The sequence below is a fragment of the Carettochelys insculpta genome, chromosome 7, assembly GCF_033958435.1.
Source record: "Carettochelys insculpta isolate YL-2023 chromosome 7, ASM3395843v1, whole genome shotgun sequence".
Lineage (NCBI taxonomy): Eukaryota > Metazoa > Chordata > Testudines > Carettochelyidae > Carettochelys > Carettochelys insculpta.
In genome coordinates, this window is record NC_134143.1 from 12,262,598 (window position 1) to 12,277,346 (window position 14,749).

The window sequence follows — 14,749 nt, forward strand, 5'->3', positions numbered from 1 at the left end:
ATTTATTGCCCTTTCTATTATATAAAATAAACTGTATGTCTGAAAATTGTGGGTCCTGGGCGTACTTATATTTTTTTAAAGTGGTAACTTATTTTAAAAAAAAAAAAAAGTTGACAAACTCTGTTCCAGAGCATATTGTGGGCTCCTTCTCCATGTCTGTCTTCAGCAGTCTTCAAACCATGGGGGGTGGGGGGGGCTCGGGGAAAAAAGGGATCCTCTTTCTCCCCTTGAGTAGTTTTTTACAGATGGGCATGTGCACACTGCTAGGAACCAAAGGGCCATGAGTTTTAGAACTGCTTCTGCTGACTGGGCTTCCTCTTTCTGTGCTGCTCTTAATCTTTCTATAACGAGCCCCACCAAAGGTCTGCTGAGGATAAGACCAGAAAGAGGTACAACAAAGAGAAAGTATGTGTCAAGCTGCCTCACAGACAGGAATGCCAGCCCTGGGGCACAAACCGCAATGGACAGGGCTACTTTTCCTTGGTACTCCAGGCACTGGTGAATCACAGAGTTCATGTCCCACACAGATTACTCTTCCTCTGCTTGAGATCTATGTCGTTACATTTCTATCCAGACACAGGCTGAAAATACATGGCATGCCCTCTGGCAGGCAGAACTTGTAAGAACCTGGCAAGGTATTGTTATGTGGAGGCACTTCAGTCCTATCTAGAGATGGAGGAAAAAATAGAATCATATTGTGACTCAGGTCAGGGTAGAGGGTAGCTAGTCTGACTCGGTTAATTTGTTTAGAAGAGCGGCATATTGCAGGTTTAAAAACTCTCTAGTCTGGCTCTTTTGGTACCTGGCTGGTGCCAAACCAGAGAATTTCAGACCATGGCAGGTCAGTATTGTCTAGTACATTACCAGCACTTCCACTACTTACTAGGCTCTTAGAGACATTTAGGGGTAAATTACAACTAAATAACAGCAGAGAACACTGAGCCAGGATTGGTGCCTGGAAACAAACCTTATGGGACCATGGGAAACCTGACCACACCCACAATAAGTGATGGTTTGACTCACGAAAATCATGCTGGATTATGGATGTTGTTGGACCAGAGAATGCCAGATTAGAGATTCAATGTGTATTAAACACCCCTCTAGCGTCTGTATGAGCTTCTCTCCCTGTACTATTTGTAAGTGAGATCCTCCTGTATTTAACATGGGCGCATGGCTATTGAGCTATCTGAAATTCATATCACAGGCCAGTTTCTTTATTTACAGTGGAGTGGAGAAGGAATTAATTAAAGATGTTAAAGAGAATCTAATTAATTAGCAAATGCTTCAGCCAAGACAATTTGGTGCCGGGTTGTGGAAAAGGATAAAAATCTGATTGAGATTCAAACTGAGAGTGAAAGTGAAAGCATGGATTTCTTTCTCTCTGAAGGCAAGTATCTTGTGCTCTAGGAAAACGGAGAAAGCTGGAGGAGGGCTGGTGACCAAGGGTGTCATATTCATATCCATGTAGATGCATTATATGGGCCAGTGCTAGGTGGTGTATTACATATCTATTCCCTTCCCTTTGGCTGTTTTTTCCATTTTGACAGCTGCTTTGTGGGAGAGCTGAAAAACAGGCAGGCATGTACGTTCAATGTTTTTGAAAAAGATCACACTGAAAGCCTCTTAATTCCATGGCTGCAAAAAGGCAAGTGAACAAAAACTCCCAACAAGAAACACCGCACAACAATCAACCTGTTGGGATGTTCTTAGCCCCAATTGTCGGAGTGCTAATATGTACATTGTCACACCAACATCATCCATGTAACAAGGTCTGTTGGTGTATTGTCTGTACATGCATTATAGAGTTTTCACAATGCTTAAATTTATCAGTGACTGGTATACACTGCCTGTAAGTACAGATGGTAACAATAAATTGGAGACAGGGAGGGAGAATTTACTTCCACCTAGCACATATTGAGGGAGGCTGCTGATAAGTTAATTATTATTCTTTCTGGCCTGCTCAGTGCAACTGGCCAACATATCTTGTTCTACTTCTGTCTTGCCTTCATTACATTTCTTTCCCTCACCCACCTTATTGCAGGAAGGATCAGTGTTGATACATTTTCTCTTGTTTAAAAAACACTTTGTCGGGGGGGAAAGCTTTGAAATGGTCAAATGGAACATTTGGACAAGGTCCACTCTTTCAATTTGAAAGAACTTCTCCTTTTTGAAGTTCAAATTTAATTCCCAGTCCAGGGATTTTGTTTACAATACCAAATGCCCTGTGGCGCTCTGAGAATAAGATTATAAGAGGTGGGAGATAAAGGAAGGGTAGTAAGTATGATACTTGCTTTGTTTTCACTATAATCCTGATAGAACTTGTTGTTCTTGTCATACTTAATTTGCTGACTTTGTATAATCTGAAAAATAAAAGTACAGTGTGTCCAAAGGAGACAGACTGGTTGATTGAACAAACAAATGGGCCCTGATGCAGAAACTCTTACTTAATGGGTGATTCAGTATTTTTATTCACTATCGCTGAAGGGCTTGATTCACCATTCCTCTGCATCTTGTGTGGTCAATTTCACCTGTGCCCATTGCCTGCAGACAGAAGGGTAGTTACAGGTTATTTCATTCAATCATACTTGACTGGTGAAGGAGAGACTTAAAGTGCCCTGATCAGATGGCTGTTTTGGGGGCCAGTTTGACCCCTGCTGAAAACTAGCTTTAACTTGTGCCCTGTTGCAATGGCTTCTGAAGGACTATTCTAGAAGATGAGATTCACTGGAGTTTTTGGGCTCTAGTCATTCTCTTTCATCCTGAGGCATATCCCTGATCTGACCTGGGCAGGGTAGGGGTGGGTGGTGTAGTGCTGCCCTGTGTCTCTCTGTGAGGTGATTAGCTCTACTGTGGGAACAAATGAAGACTCCAGTGAGCAAGGTGCTTTAGCATGTGACAGAAGTTAAGCATGACTTTAAAGGAGTAACTTGTGCAGCTCAAGTTATTCAGAGGGTTGGATCAACTTGCACAGGGACACCATCTCGGGGGTTCCCCAGTCACTGAGGGGAGACAGACAGACATCCACTCCAGGGTCCAGAAGGGGATGGGTGAGAGTCAACAGCCCAGAGAGAGGAGCTGAGCTAGCTTCATAGTACAGGAGCCCCTGTGGGGTGGGCTGCCTATCCCGCCTCACCCCGCTGCAACTTCCCAGGGGCAAGACTTGTACTCCCCCACACCTGTACACCAAAAGGCTTCCCATTCCTAGGGACAGGGAGCATTGTAGCAGGCAGAAACAATCGCAATCATTGCATAAAGCCCCTCCTTTTTTTTTTTTTTTTCTTCTTATTGGTTAAAACAAACCAACAGTCATGTGGCACTCTAAAGACTAACAAAATGATTTATTAGGTGATGAGACTTCACAGGACAGGCCCACTTCTGCAGATCTAGCATTTCCAGTCCAGACCCAGAGACATAGCACAGAAGTAGAAAGGTGATGTCTGTCTGGACGTAAGCGAGCTTTTTTTTTTTTTTTTTTTTTTTCCCCCCATATAGTTGATGGATCCCATTCCAAACAGCTAAATGTAATGCCTTGCATGTTGAATAGTAACAGAGAGGTAGCTGTGTTAGTCTGTATTCTAACAAACCAAACCAGCAGTCATGTAGCACTTCAAAGACTAACAAAATAACTTACTAGGTGATGAGCTTCCATGGGAGAGACCCACTTCTTGGAATGGAGATCCATCAACTATATGAAAAAACTCATTTGGGTCCAGACAGAGCTTTCTATATCTGTGCTATATAGCTGGGTCTGGACTGGAAATTATATAGTCCTAAAGAAGGGGGTCTGTCCCACGAAAGCTCATCACCTAATAAATTAGTCTTTAAAGTGCTGCGTGACTGGTGGTTTGTCCTGTTAGAATACAGACCAACACAGCTTCTTATTGGTTAGGTATATGCTTAAGTATTGCCTCTGCCAGCTTTGTGGAGCTCCTTTGCCTTGGTGGCTCCAGTTTTGACAGGTTTTGGTTGCCATTTAGCACAGCTGTAATTGATTACACAAAGTCAGAGGCAATGGAGAATCAGGCCTAAAGTGATTTGTTGACGAGTTGCAGTGTGTGTGTGTGTGTGTGTGTGTGTTTCTGTTCTTAACACACTAAATAAAAATGCGCTGGGAAAAATAAAAAAAAGTAAAAAGCTTTTCATTGGTCCTTAATCTGTTTGTTCTGAGCCATGCACCCCCCTGCTGCTCACCCCAGCATAGCCAGAGGAAAAGGGGAGAAAGAGATGGTAGAGAAGCAACCAGGCCCCAAGCTGTATCTACCACATTTCCTGGTGAGGTTGAGAGACCCAGCAGCAGGTGCAGTATTAGTTTCCACTGTTTCATTGAATGAACTACAAAGACAGCTTTGCAGCATGGCTTATGTCCCCTCTCAGCCTGCATGCAGTTTCCACAGAAATGATCTGCAGCCATTTCAGGGCAACTACACCTGAGTTCCCCACTCTGTGGTCACTTTCAGGCTTTTACCTCCCAGCTCTCACTTCTCGTGAGCAGAAACCTGTACCTTAGTCTTTCCTGATGGGGGAGGCCTCACAGAATGGATTAGATACATGGACTGTAAGCTGGATAGGAAGCTGGCTAGATGGTTGGGCCCAATAGGTATGATCAATGGCTCAATGTCTGGTTGTTGGCTGGTTTCAGGCGGAATGCCCAAAGGATTGATTCTAGGGCCAGTATTCTTCAACATCTTTGTTAATGACCTGGATGAGGGGATGGATTGCACCCTCAGCAAATTTATGGATGACGCTAAGCTAGGGGGAGAGGTAGATACGTTGGAGGGTAAGTATAGGGTCCAGAGTGACCTAGATAACTTGGAGGATTGGGCCTAAAGAAGTCTGAGGTTCAGCAAGGACAAGTGCAGAGTTGTGCACTTGGGGCAGAAGAACCCCAAGCATTATATAGGCTGTGTGTCGACTGGCTAAGTAGCAGTGCAGCAGAAAAGGACCTGGGCATTGTGGTGGATGAGAGGCAGGATATGAGCAAGAGTGTGCCCTTGTATCCAGGAAGGCTAACGGCCTGTTGAGGTGCATTAGGAGAAGCATTTTCAGCAGATCTAGAGAAGTTATTATTCCCCATTATTTGGCACTGGTGAGGCCACAACTGGAGTATTGCGTCCAGTTCTGTGCACCCCCCCAGCACCCTCTCATATAGGAAAGGATGTGGATGCATTGGAGCAGATCCAGTGGAGGACAACAAAAGTGATTAAGGGGCTGGAGCACATGACCTATGAGAAGAGGCTGAGGGACTTGGGTTTGTTTAGTTTGCAGAAGAGAAGAGTGAGAGGGGATTTGATAGCAGCCTTCAGCTGCCTGAAGGGGAGCTCTAAAGAGGATGGAGAGAGGCTCTTCTCGCTAGTGATGGATGGCAGAACATGGAGCAATGGTTTGAAGTTACAGAAGGGGAAGATATTAGGAAAAACTACTTCACCAGAAGAGCGGTGAAGCACTGGAATGTGTTACCTAGAGAGGTGGTGGAATCTCCATTTTTGAGGTTTTTAAGTCTCAGCTTGACAAAGTCCCGGCTGGGATAATTTAGTTGGGGTTAATCCTGCTTTGGGCAGGGGGCTGGACTAGATGACCTCCTAAGGTCCCTTCCAGCCCTAGGCTTCTATGATTCTACTTGCACTGTGTTATCCCCAGCAAGCCAGATTGCTTGACCAGGACAAGGTCTCCACTGGGCTTGCTCACTGAAGGCTTTGAACAGTGCAATTACAAGTTACCACATTGCTCTTTCTAAGCAATGACATTTATGTGTAAGGTGAAAGCTTATTACAGACAATGAACTAACTTCTAATCATGCCAGAAACCTTACTGGAAGCTGCCCCATCTTCCATCCTTGGGCTTAACTCCCTCAAATCCACAACTGTTTCTCCCCCCACACCCCGGTGGTTACAGGTTCATACTGGAACCCAGTCTGGGCTGTTTACCACTTCATACCAGGACCCAGACTGGGCTGTTTCTTTATACATCTTGGACTTTTCATCTCCAGGCACAGGAACATCTTATCACAATCTCCTCTTCAATGGGCTGAGTTTTTGTATAATCAGAGTTGGGGACTTTGCCTTAATCCCACTTTAGGGATTCCCCAGGAAGTTCTTTTAGGGTCTTGTTGAATGCAGACAAACACCAGTGTTCTCCTAAGTCAGTCAATTACAAACACACTAGAGCAGCAAAGACTTGAGCTCTAGAATAGCGTGGGATTTTTCACTGACTTTCAGCTTCCTATGTTTTGAAGCCCCAAATTACTCAATAGGGAGTTTCTACTTGTGCCTGTGATGAATGTAGGGGAAGGGAGCTGGACTGACTGCAATTATCCATCATCTGTGTGCCACTGTGGGAGCACAGACCCGACCTGTGGGGAGTTAAGCAGTTGCTTGCGTTGCTTGTTCTGCAGCCATACCCAGTGCTGGTTTCTCTGTGTGTAAACATCTCGAAAACTTTGTGGCAACAAGTAGCTCCTGTGGCCCCTGGGACCAGAATTCCCGGTCAGCTGAGCGCTTGGCCGGCCACCGAGGGGAGGGGAGATTCAGGCGCTGCTCAGTTGATTAGCAGAGCTCCCAGAGCCGGCAGTCTGTTTGCGTGGTGATGCGCATCTGTACATAACAAAGTTTATGCCACCCCAAGGGTGGGAACTAGAACAGTAGCGGGACCCCTGACTGAACCCAGGTGGTGGTGGAGGAGATGGAGTAGTTAGTGGGTGATTTCTTGCAGGGGGGGCAGAGAGGCTGTTTTGGGGTTCGGGGGCAGAAGCTGGGTTCTGCATTTTGAAAGAGGCAACCCAGGCGCTTCCCCAGCAGGGGGCTCGCGGCGGGGAGCCCTGGTGAGAGGGGACGCACGGGGAACCCCCGCTGCCCCGCGCCGCTCAGCTCGATCCCCCTCCTGCTCCCAGCTCGGGGGCCTTGGGGCCAGTCCGCGTGAACTGAGCCGGATCGCCCGCGGAGCCCGGCTTCCGCCCGCGATCAGCTGACTGGCGTGAGGAAGTAACAGGGGCAGCTGCTGAGCCTTTAACAGAGGCAGGGCGAGGAACGTGTCTGAGCCCCTGCACCCAAAGCACAGCCCTCATTGCCTGAGCCCCAGCCCTGCAGCCTCCTCCCCTCGCGGGCTGCAGCTCATTGCCCGGCCCAGCCCAGCCCAGGCCCGGGTGCTTTGCAAAGATGGCAGGGGTCGTGGGAAATGGAGCTCAAGTAAGTACCTGTGTCCAGCTGTTTTTGCAAACCCAGCAGGAGCACTTTGGGCGGGTCCTGGCTCTGTCCCCTGCAGCCTGCGTCTGTCTGACCCCCTCTCCAGGGCGTGCTTTCGTTTTCGCTGGAACCTGCTTCCCCCCACCCCCAAGCCTCTGTAAGGTATTTCTGCTGCCTCTGGCTGCTCGTTCACATCTTGTCTTTCCTTTCACGTGGGGAGCGTCTGGGCTTGGTACCGAGCCTGTCTGGCCGTTTTGCAGTACTGACAAAAGCTGTTTCTCCCTAGTTGCAATTCATGGTGCAAAGGGCACGTAGCACTTGGGAGGAGCCGCTGTAGAGATTAAAGGTGAATCAAACCCTTAGAGGTCAGCTTTTCCTTATGCAGGGTCTATACAGGCTGAGTTACTTGAGGAGGGGAAGAGTTGCGTTGAAAAATTGCTTTAGTCACTTGCTTTGCTGGGGTTAGACTTGTGGGTGTTTTACCTTCAGGTTGTGCTCCACTAAAACTGATCTGTTACTTTATATGAAGTCTTACCAACATAATTGCCTGCCCAGGTGTAACTTCAAAAGCTTTTTATATCTGAGAGATGGTTGTTAGTATGTTTTTGTTATTGGAAAGCCCCATGAGTTACAAATGCTGCAAACTCCAGATTGTTTGTGCCTTCCTTTGGAAGTGTGCAATTTCTTTAACTGTTGTATTTACAATGGAGATTTTTAAAAGTGTGTTTCCCTGGGAAGGACTTCATATGAATTTCAGATCAGATGTGGGTGATGATCATGGACAGGCAGGAGAAAGTTGTGCTTGTGAAAGTAAATAAATCACATCACATGCAGCTGTTGTGAAATTTAATGTTATGAGTTATTGCTTCTAAAGACAATTTACTGCCACACCTATGGAGTTCTTAAGGATAATCGTTAACCACTTGAGTGTATGTTTTGCTAAGGCTTTTCCACGGTCTGTCAGGCCAAAGATATACAACATTTATCTGCATAGTACCATTTCCTTTACAAATGTAGTATGTACTAAGGCAACAAAAAGGGAAATCATTCTCACTGATACTTATCATTTTACCTGACATGGAAACTTCCTTTTTTGTGGCCTGTGTCAGGCTTTCTAATGATACATTGACCAGAAGGCTTAAGAGTTGGGAATATGTTTGTGGAGCTTTTCGGATCCTAGAAAAACCTATAAATAGACAGACCCTGGGTTCAATTTCATCCTGGTTGGTAGTGTTTGAATAGTGTGAGCTTGTGAGAGTATCTTTTGAGCTTTTCAGCTGATGTAAATAATCATTTCTGTTACCTGCTGAGACTCTGCCCCTACATCTCTATGTTTCAGAAAGCAACACCATCCTTGTCACACACAGGTGCTGGACAGGCAGCCAGGTTTGAATGGGCCACAGAAAGTGAATCATCCTTTGGCCTTTTCTGAGAGTGACTCATGAACCCAGAAGATAAATCTACTGCAAGGGCAGTGTGGCTGGAGGGAGAAAGCTTATATGATTGAGTCTCAAAACAAAAAGCAGTCAAGTAGCACTTTAAAGACTAGCAAAATAGTTTATTAGGTGAGCTTTCGTGGGACAGACCCACTTCTTCAGACCAGAGCCAGACCAGAACAGACTCAATATTTAAGGCGCAGAGAACCAAAAACAGTAAGCAAGGAGGACAAATCAGAAAAAGATAATCAAGGTGAGCAAATCAGAGAGTGGAGGGGTGGCGGGGGGGCGGGGGGGGGAAGATCAAGAATTAGTTTGACTCAACTAGTCAAACTAATTCTTGATCTCCCCCACCCCCCGCCACCCCTCCACTCTCTGATTTGCTCACCTTGATTATCTTTTTCTGATTTGTCCTCCTTGCTTACTGTTTTTGGTTCTCTGTGTCTTAAATATTGAGTCTGTTCTGGTCTGGCTCTGGTCTGAAGAAGTGGGTCTGTCCCACGAAAGCTCCCCTAATAAACTATTTTGCTAGTCTTTAAAGTGCTACTTGACTGCTTTTTGTTTTGATAGTGTATAGACTAGCATGGCTTACTCTCTATGATTTGAGTCTATGTCATTACAAATGATTAGATGACTGTCCTTTGGAAGGATTTTCAGCTGTTCCAAAAATCACTAATTTCTTTAAAGAAGAAATAAAAATATGGGCTGGGCATTCATTATGACCTCCTGAGGTCTCTTCCAACCTTAGGATTCTAGGATTATGCTTACTTTTAGCAGAGAAATAGGAGCTTCATATGTATAACATTCTTTGCTTTTGGAGGGAGTTTTTCAGAGGGGAGTAAGGAATCCAACTTCCACCAGTTTTCTGTGAATGTGAGGCATCCCATACTCACGCCTTTGGGCTTAAGTCTCCCATTTAAGAATTGGCAGGTCCTGTTTCTTTGATCTATGGCCTTTCCAAACCAAGGAAAACAACCCACCGTTGCTGTGAAAAATGTCATTGTACCAAGAGTACTACATGGCTAAAAGTTTCTCTAATGGGGTCATTCTTTTTACAGCTATTTTAGTGAAGAGAATTCCATGTATAGGTTCTAGAAACGGTGATTGTGCAGGCAATTGGCTAACTGCAGCTGTTGTAAGAAACGGCTTCTGTGGTCACTGTGGTGTGCTAGGGCGTGGAATGGGTGAGTTTTCCTTCCCTAGAGGCTGATCGTATCCCCTCTAAACTAAAAGTTTTCTTAATTTGAATGTGTTCCATGTGGTGTGAAGTTCACCTCTAAACATGGCTCTTTCAGACATAGCATATAAATAAGCTCTTCAGTGTATTTTTAATATCTGATTCTCTCTTCAGAATATTCAACAGGAACAAGTGGAATTCTGGTAGTATGCAGCATAATACTCAAATGACTAGTAACAGTCTCCATGTGCCATCTTTAAAACTTTATGAGAAATCCAGGTTAGAAACATGCTTCACTGGAGTCGATACTGCTTTGAATGATGCCACACTGGTCATAGTGCAATGCCATTTCAAAATGGTCACAGTAAAAGTAACTTGCATCATAATCTCTGGTACAGAAACTTTGTGGGAAGAGTTCCATGTGAATCTAGTGAAGGTGACACTGTCTATTTAAAATGTGTTTTCAACCCACCCTGAATTTTTTCCCCCCAACGGATAATTATAATGGTGTGAAACACTCCTAATAAAACCTGAAATTGCATACAACCCACCTTTCCTGGGGGTTTTATTATAAGCTTTCTAAACTTGGCCCAGATAGGGCACCAACATTTGTCAGATGGCAACGCCTGGCTTGGACTTGTACCGAGAGCTTGGTATGGAATGTGCTGGCTCTAGTCACCTACTCTTGGAATTTCTGGTCGCCACACCTTGTTCGTGCATAGGCCATCTGGGAGCAGTTTCACTGAAGATAAAAAGCTGTTTTCTATCCTAAAGAGCCAAGGAATGAGACTTGGTCCTTGCGATGCTCCACGGTACCTAGCTATTGTGTACTGGATAGCCATTGCTAGTTTCAGTATCTGTGAGCAATGGGGATATCGAGGGATCAGAACTTTAAAGCTCATCCTTCCTCTGAAGGAAGTGGACAAAGGGAGGAGGATATGACAGGGCCAGTAGCTTTTATTGCTTCCTGGTGACTTTTAAGATGCAGTTAAAACTCTTTTTTTGAGAAATCTTATTAATAAGGGAGTTCTAGTGCTGGATGAGGATTCCATGGAGTCCCTCTCCATAAACAGATTAATCAGTAGTAGTAGTAGTAGTAGTACGTTAATCTGGATTGTTATACAGGTTAAACCTCTTTTGTTCTGCACTCTCTCATCCGGCAACTTCCCTAATCCAGCATGATTTATCATGGGTGTGGCCAAATTTCCCATGGTCCCATAATGTTTGTTTATAGCCACCAGTCCTGGCTGTGTATTCTGTACTGTTATTTAGCTGTAATTTACCCCTTAATGTCTTCTAAGAGTGAGCAGGGGAAGTATTGGTAATGTGGCTAGATGATATTGACCTTCCACGATCCAGCAAATTCTCTTGTTTGGCACTGGTGAGGCCCTCAGGGTGCCGGACTAGAAAGGTTCAGCCTGTAGTTAATGTCAGTACTTCCTTTAGAGTGACTTAAAAATCTTTTCTGGAAGCATATTAATCTCCCTCTCATGTTGGGGCCTACTGCAATGTGTGGCAGTTAGGCTGGTAAAGTTGGAGAGAGGAGGGAAGTTAGTCACCAGTGAGAACAGGCATTTTATGGGTTCTTGGAAAAAATAAGTTTATTTTTAATAGCAAAATCTGTGAAATTCTTTGTCTCGGGTATGGAATTTCACTTTTGTCTTGAGAATATGGTGGAAACATAAGAAAAGCAAAAATAGAAAGTTTTTTCCAGCAGGTCTGGGTACTCAAGTTTCATGGGGACAGCACCTTGTTTATAAATGTGCTAGGAGACTTTAATGTTCTTAAATCTTTGGTGTGATGCTGTGTTAACCATAGAATACTTGGATCTATCATAATTTGAGGAGAATGTGTCATCTTGATCCAAGCTGGACTTGACTAGGATACCAAGGTTTAAGATCCCTACCGTTTTTGAGAGACCTAGATGGGTTAGTCTGTAGCTTCACAAAAATCAAGCAGTCCTGTAGCACCTATTAAAGACTAACGCATTTTGTTAATTAGGTAGTGAGCTTTCGTGGGTAAGATCTACTTCTTCTGGTTTGGAGCGGAATATGAATCCAGGGTTTATAGAGCAGTGCAGGAGGAGGAGGGAAGGAAAGGAAAGATAATTGAGATCTCGTTACAAGGTCTATTTCTCCGCCTCTGATATTTGCAGGAATAGCACTCAATTTACTTCTTCCACCACTCCTATTAATGCCAGGTGACTGCCCACTCCTTTTCCTCCCCTCTTCTTCTCTCCCCCACCCCCCCAGCTATATAAACCCTGGATTCATATTCTGCTGCAAATTGAAAGAAGTGGGTTTTACCCACAAATGCTCATTACTTAATAAATAAATTTTATAGCACGTTAAAGACTTAAGAGAAGAAGGGGAGAGGTTTAATGGTCTGCTCTCCCATTTGGTTTAGGAACCCATTTGGTTACAATACTTAAAGTTGGTCTACACTAGAAAAGAAATATGACCTAAGATACGCAGCTCCAGCTATGAAAATAGTATAGCTGGTATCGACCTACCTAAGGCTGAATTTCTGGTGCAGCCCCACTGCGGGAGTTTCTCTCATTGACTACCCTAACTCCTCACAACAGCGAGGAGCAGTGTGGTCAGTTGGGGCTCCCTTAGCATTCAATTTAGTGCTTTCCTACTAGGTGTGGAAGATTGACTGACTGTGGCAGCACTGAGCTTCCTTTTAGTATAGACATATCCTTAGGCTCCACCAATACAGAGGCTAAAGAATGTGGAAGTGTCACTCCACTTGGGCAGAGAGGTCAAGGGTCAAATCATGAGATGCATTGAGCAGATTGGGCCTTAGTGATTTACCTGAGGTAACACATGAAATTGATGCCAGAGCTGGGATTAAAATAGGTATGGTCTAATTCCCAGTTTTTTGTCTGCTAGACTTCACACTGCAAATTCTGCTTTTGTTTCCACTACAGAAATCACCTTTCACTGATCTTTTCTGTGATCTTGTTACATTTCACCTCAGAAGTGGCTGCATTTTAGTGGTGGATTGACTGAATCCTCTATTTATTAAAATAGATTTCTGCACATATGCCTGTATCTTGTAAAATATTATGCGGTGCTTTTGGGATGAAAGGCATTATACAAGTAAGATGTATGCATGTAAGATGATATTTATTGATTTCTGTTGAAGAGGGCTTTACTACTTCCAAGTCATTAGGATGTTGGCTATCCAAAGAAATCCCTTATCCTCTTCCTCCTGGTAGTTGTGAAAGGCAAGTTTGTGTCTTGGTATTAGAATTTATTGCAGGAGCCCTGATGAAAGATGTGCCTTATGAAGGAGAGGGAAGAAATTGCTAGGCTGAACTTTGAGGTCTCTATTTTTCAGCTCATGTATTGAAAGTAAAAATTACTTCACTGCAGTTGGCTATCTTTCTCAGCTGAAGTTACGGAATAAGAATGAATTAAAGGCAGTGGAACAGTGTATTATCAGATTGCAGTCATTTTAAAACTGGATGAAACAGAGATGATTTGTAAAGTTGAATACATTGGCAAGCTGTCCTGTAGGGTCGATTTATATTTCAGAGAATATGAAATATGATCAAAACAGAACCTGAATTACTTTTGTTTGTTCTTTTTCAGAAATTTGAATGGTTGGGCATTTTGTCAACCAAATGAAAAGGGGACTCTACCTTAGTATTTGCTTTGCACAGTATTAAAGATTGTGATACCCAGCTAAGCAGCCAGTTATTGTCTTTTTTTAAAAAAAAAAAAAAAAAAAAAGTGGGGGGGGGCGGGATTTCTGCTGTGCAAAATTTAGAAATGTGGGTAGTGAGGGTTGCTGCTTACAGTGAGGAAATGGTTTACAAGTGAGATGGTTCAGCATAGACATAGAATCCATTACAGCTTACCTCTGATGTTGCTGTTCGTTGTTTCAGTGCGGATTCTTGGAAGGACTCAGACCTAAGACTTAGACCACCATTTTTTCACATTAGTAGACTGTTTAAACATTTGCCGCCTTACCCTTTGGAGGTAATGTGGAAGTATCTTCTGCCACTTCATTGTGGCTGAGCTAGGGGGACAGAGAGATACTTTGGAGGATAGGTATGGAGTCCAGGGTGACCTAGATAAATTGGAGGATGGGGCCAGAAGTAATCTGATGAAGTCCAACAATGAAAAGTGCAAAGTACTGCACTTGGGATGGAAGAACTGCAAGCATTGTTACAGGCTGGGGACCGACTGGTCAAATAGTAGTGCAGCAGAATAGGACCTGGGGATTATGGTGGATGAGAGGTTGGATATGAGTCAACAGTGTGCTCTTCTAGCCAAGAAGGCTAATGGCATACTGGGGTGCATTAGGAGGAGCATTTCCAACAGATCTGGAGAAGTCATCATTCCCCTCTATTTGGCATTGGTGAAGCCACATCTGGAGTACTGCATCCAGTTCTGGGCCCTTCCTGCATAGAAAGGATGTGGGTGCATTGGAGCACATGATTAAGGGCTTTGGAGCACATGACCTATGAGGAGGGGCTGAAGGATCTGGGACTATTTAACTGCAGAAGAGAAGAGTGAGGAGGGGATTTGATAGCAGCCTTCAACTATGTGAGGGGGGGCTCTAGAGAGGATGGAGAGAAGCTGTTCTCAGTGGTGACAGATGGCAGAACCATGAGAAATGGTCTGAAGTTATAGAGGGAGAGGTGTAGGTTGGATATCGGGGAAAACTCTTTCACCAAAAGAGTGGTGAAGCACTGGAATGTGTTGCCTAGAGAGGTGGTGGAATCTCCATTCCTAGAGGCTTTTAAGTACTGGCTTGACAAAATTCTGGCTGGGATGATTTAGATAGGGTTGATCCTGCTTTAGGCAGGGGGCTGAACTTGGTAACCTCCTGAGGTCACTTCTTGCCCTCGGATTCTATGATTGAAAGAGAGATCCTGGTAGTCTATGCACTCTGCTACTAAGGGTTTCCATATATCATGTTCTCATTCATACTAACGCATGGGT

General features: G+C 44.3%; 1 protein-coding gene across 1 annotated transcript in view; it reads left to right on the plus strand.

Moving 5' to 3' along the window:
* The first annotated feature begins 7,151 nt into the window (after window positions 1–7,151).
* The window catches only part of LRMDA (leucine rich melanocyte differentiation associated), a 906,832-nt gene continuing 899,234 nt past the window's right edge, over window positions 7,152–14,749 (plus strand). Inside the window, exon 1 of the mRNA XM_075000035.1 lies at window positions 7,152–7,181. Coding sequence (XP_074856136.1) covers window positions 7,152–7,181 — 30 coding nt within the window. The remainder of the gene's footprint in view (window positions 7,182–14,749) is intronic.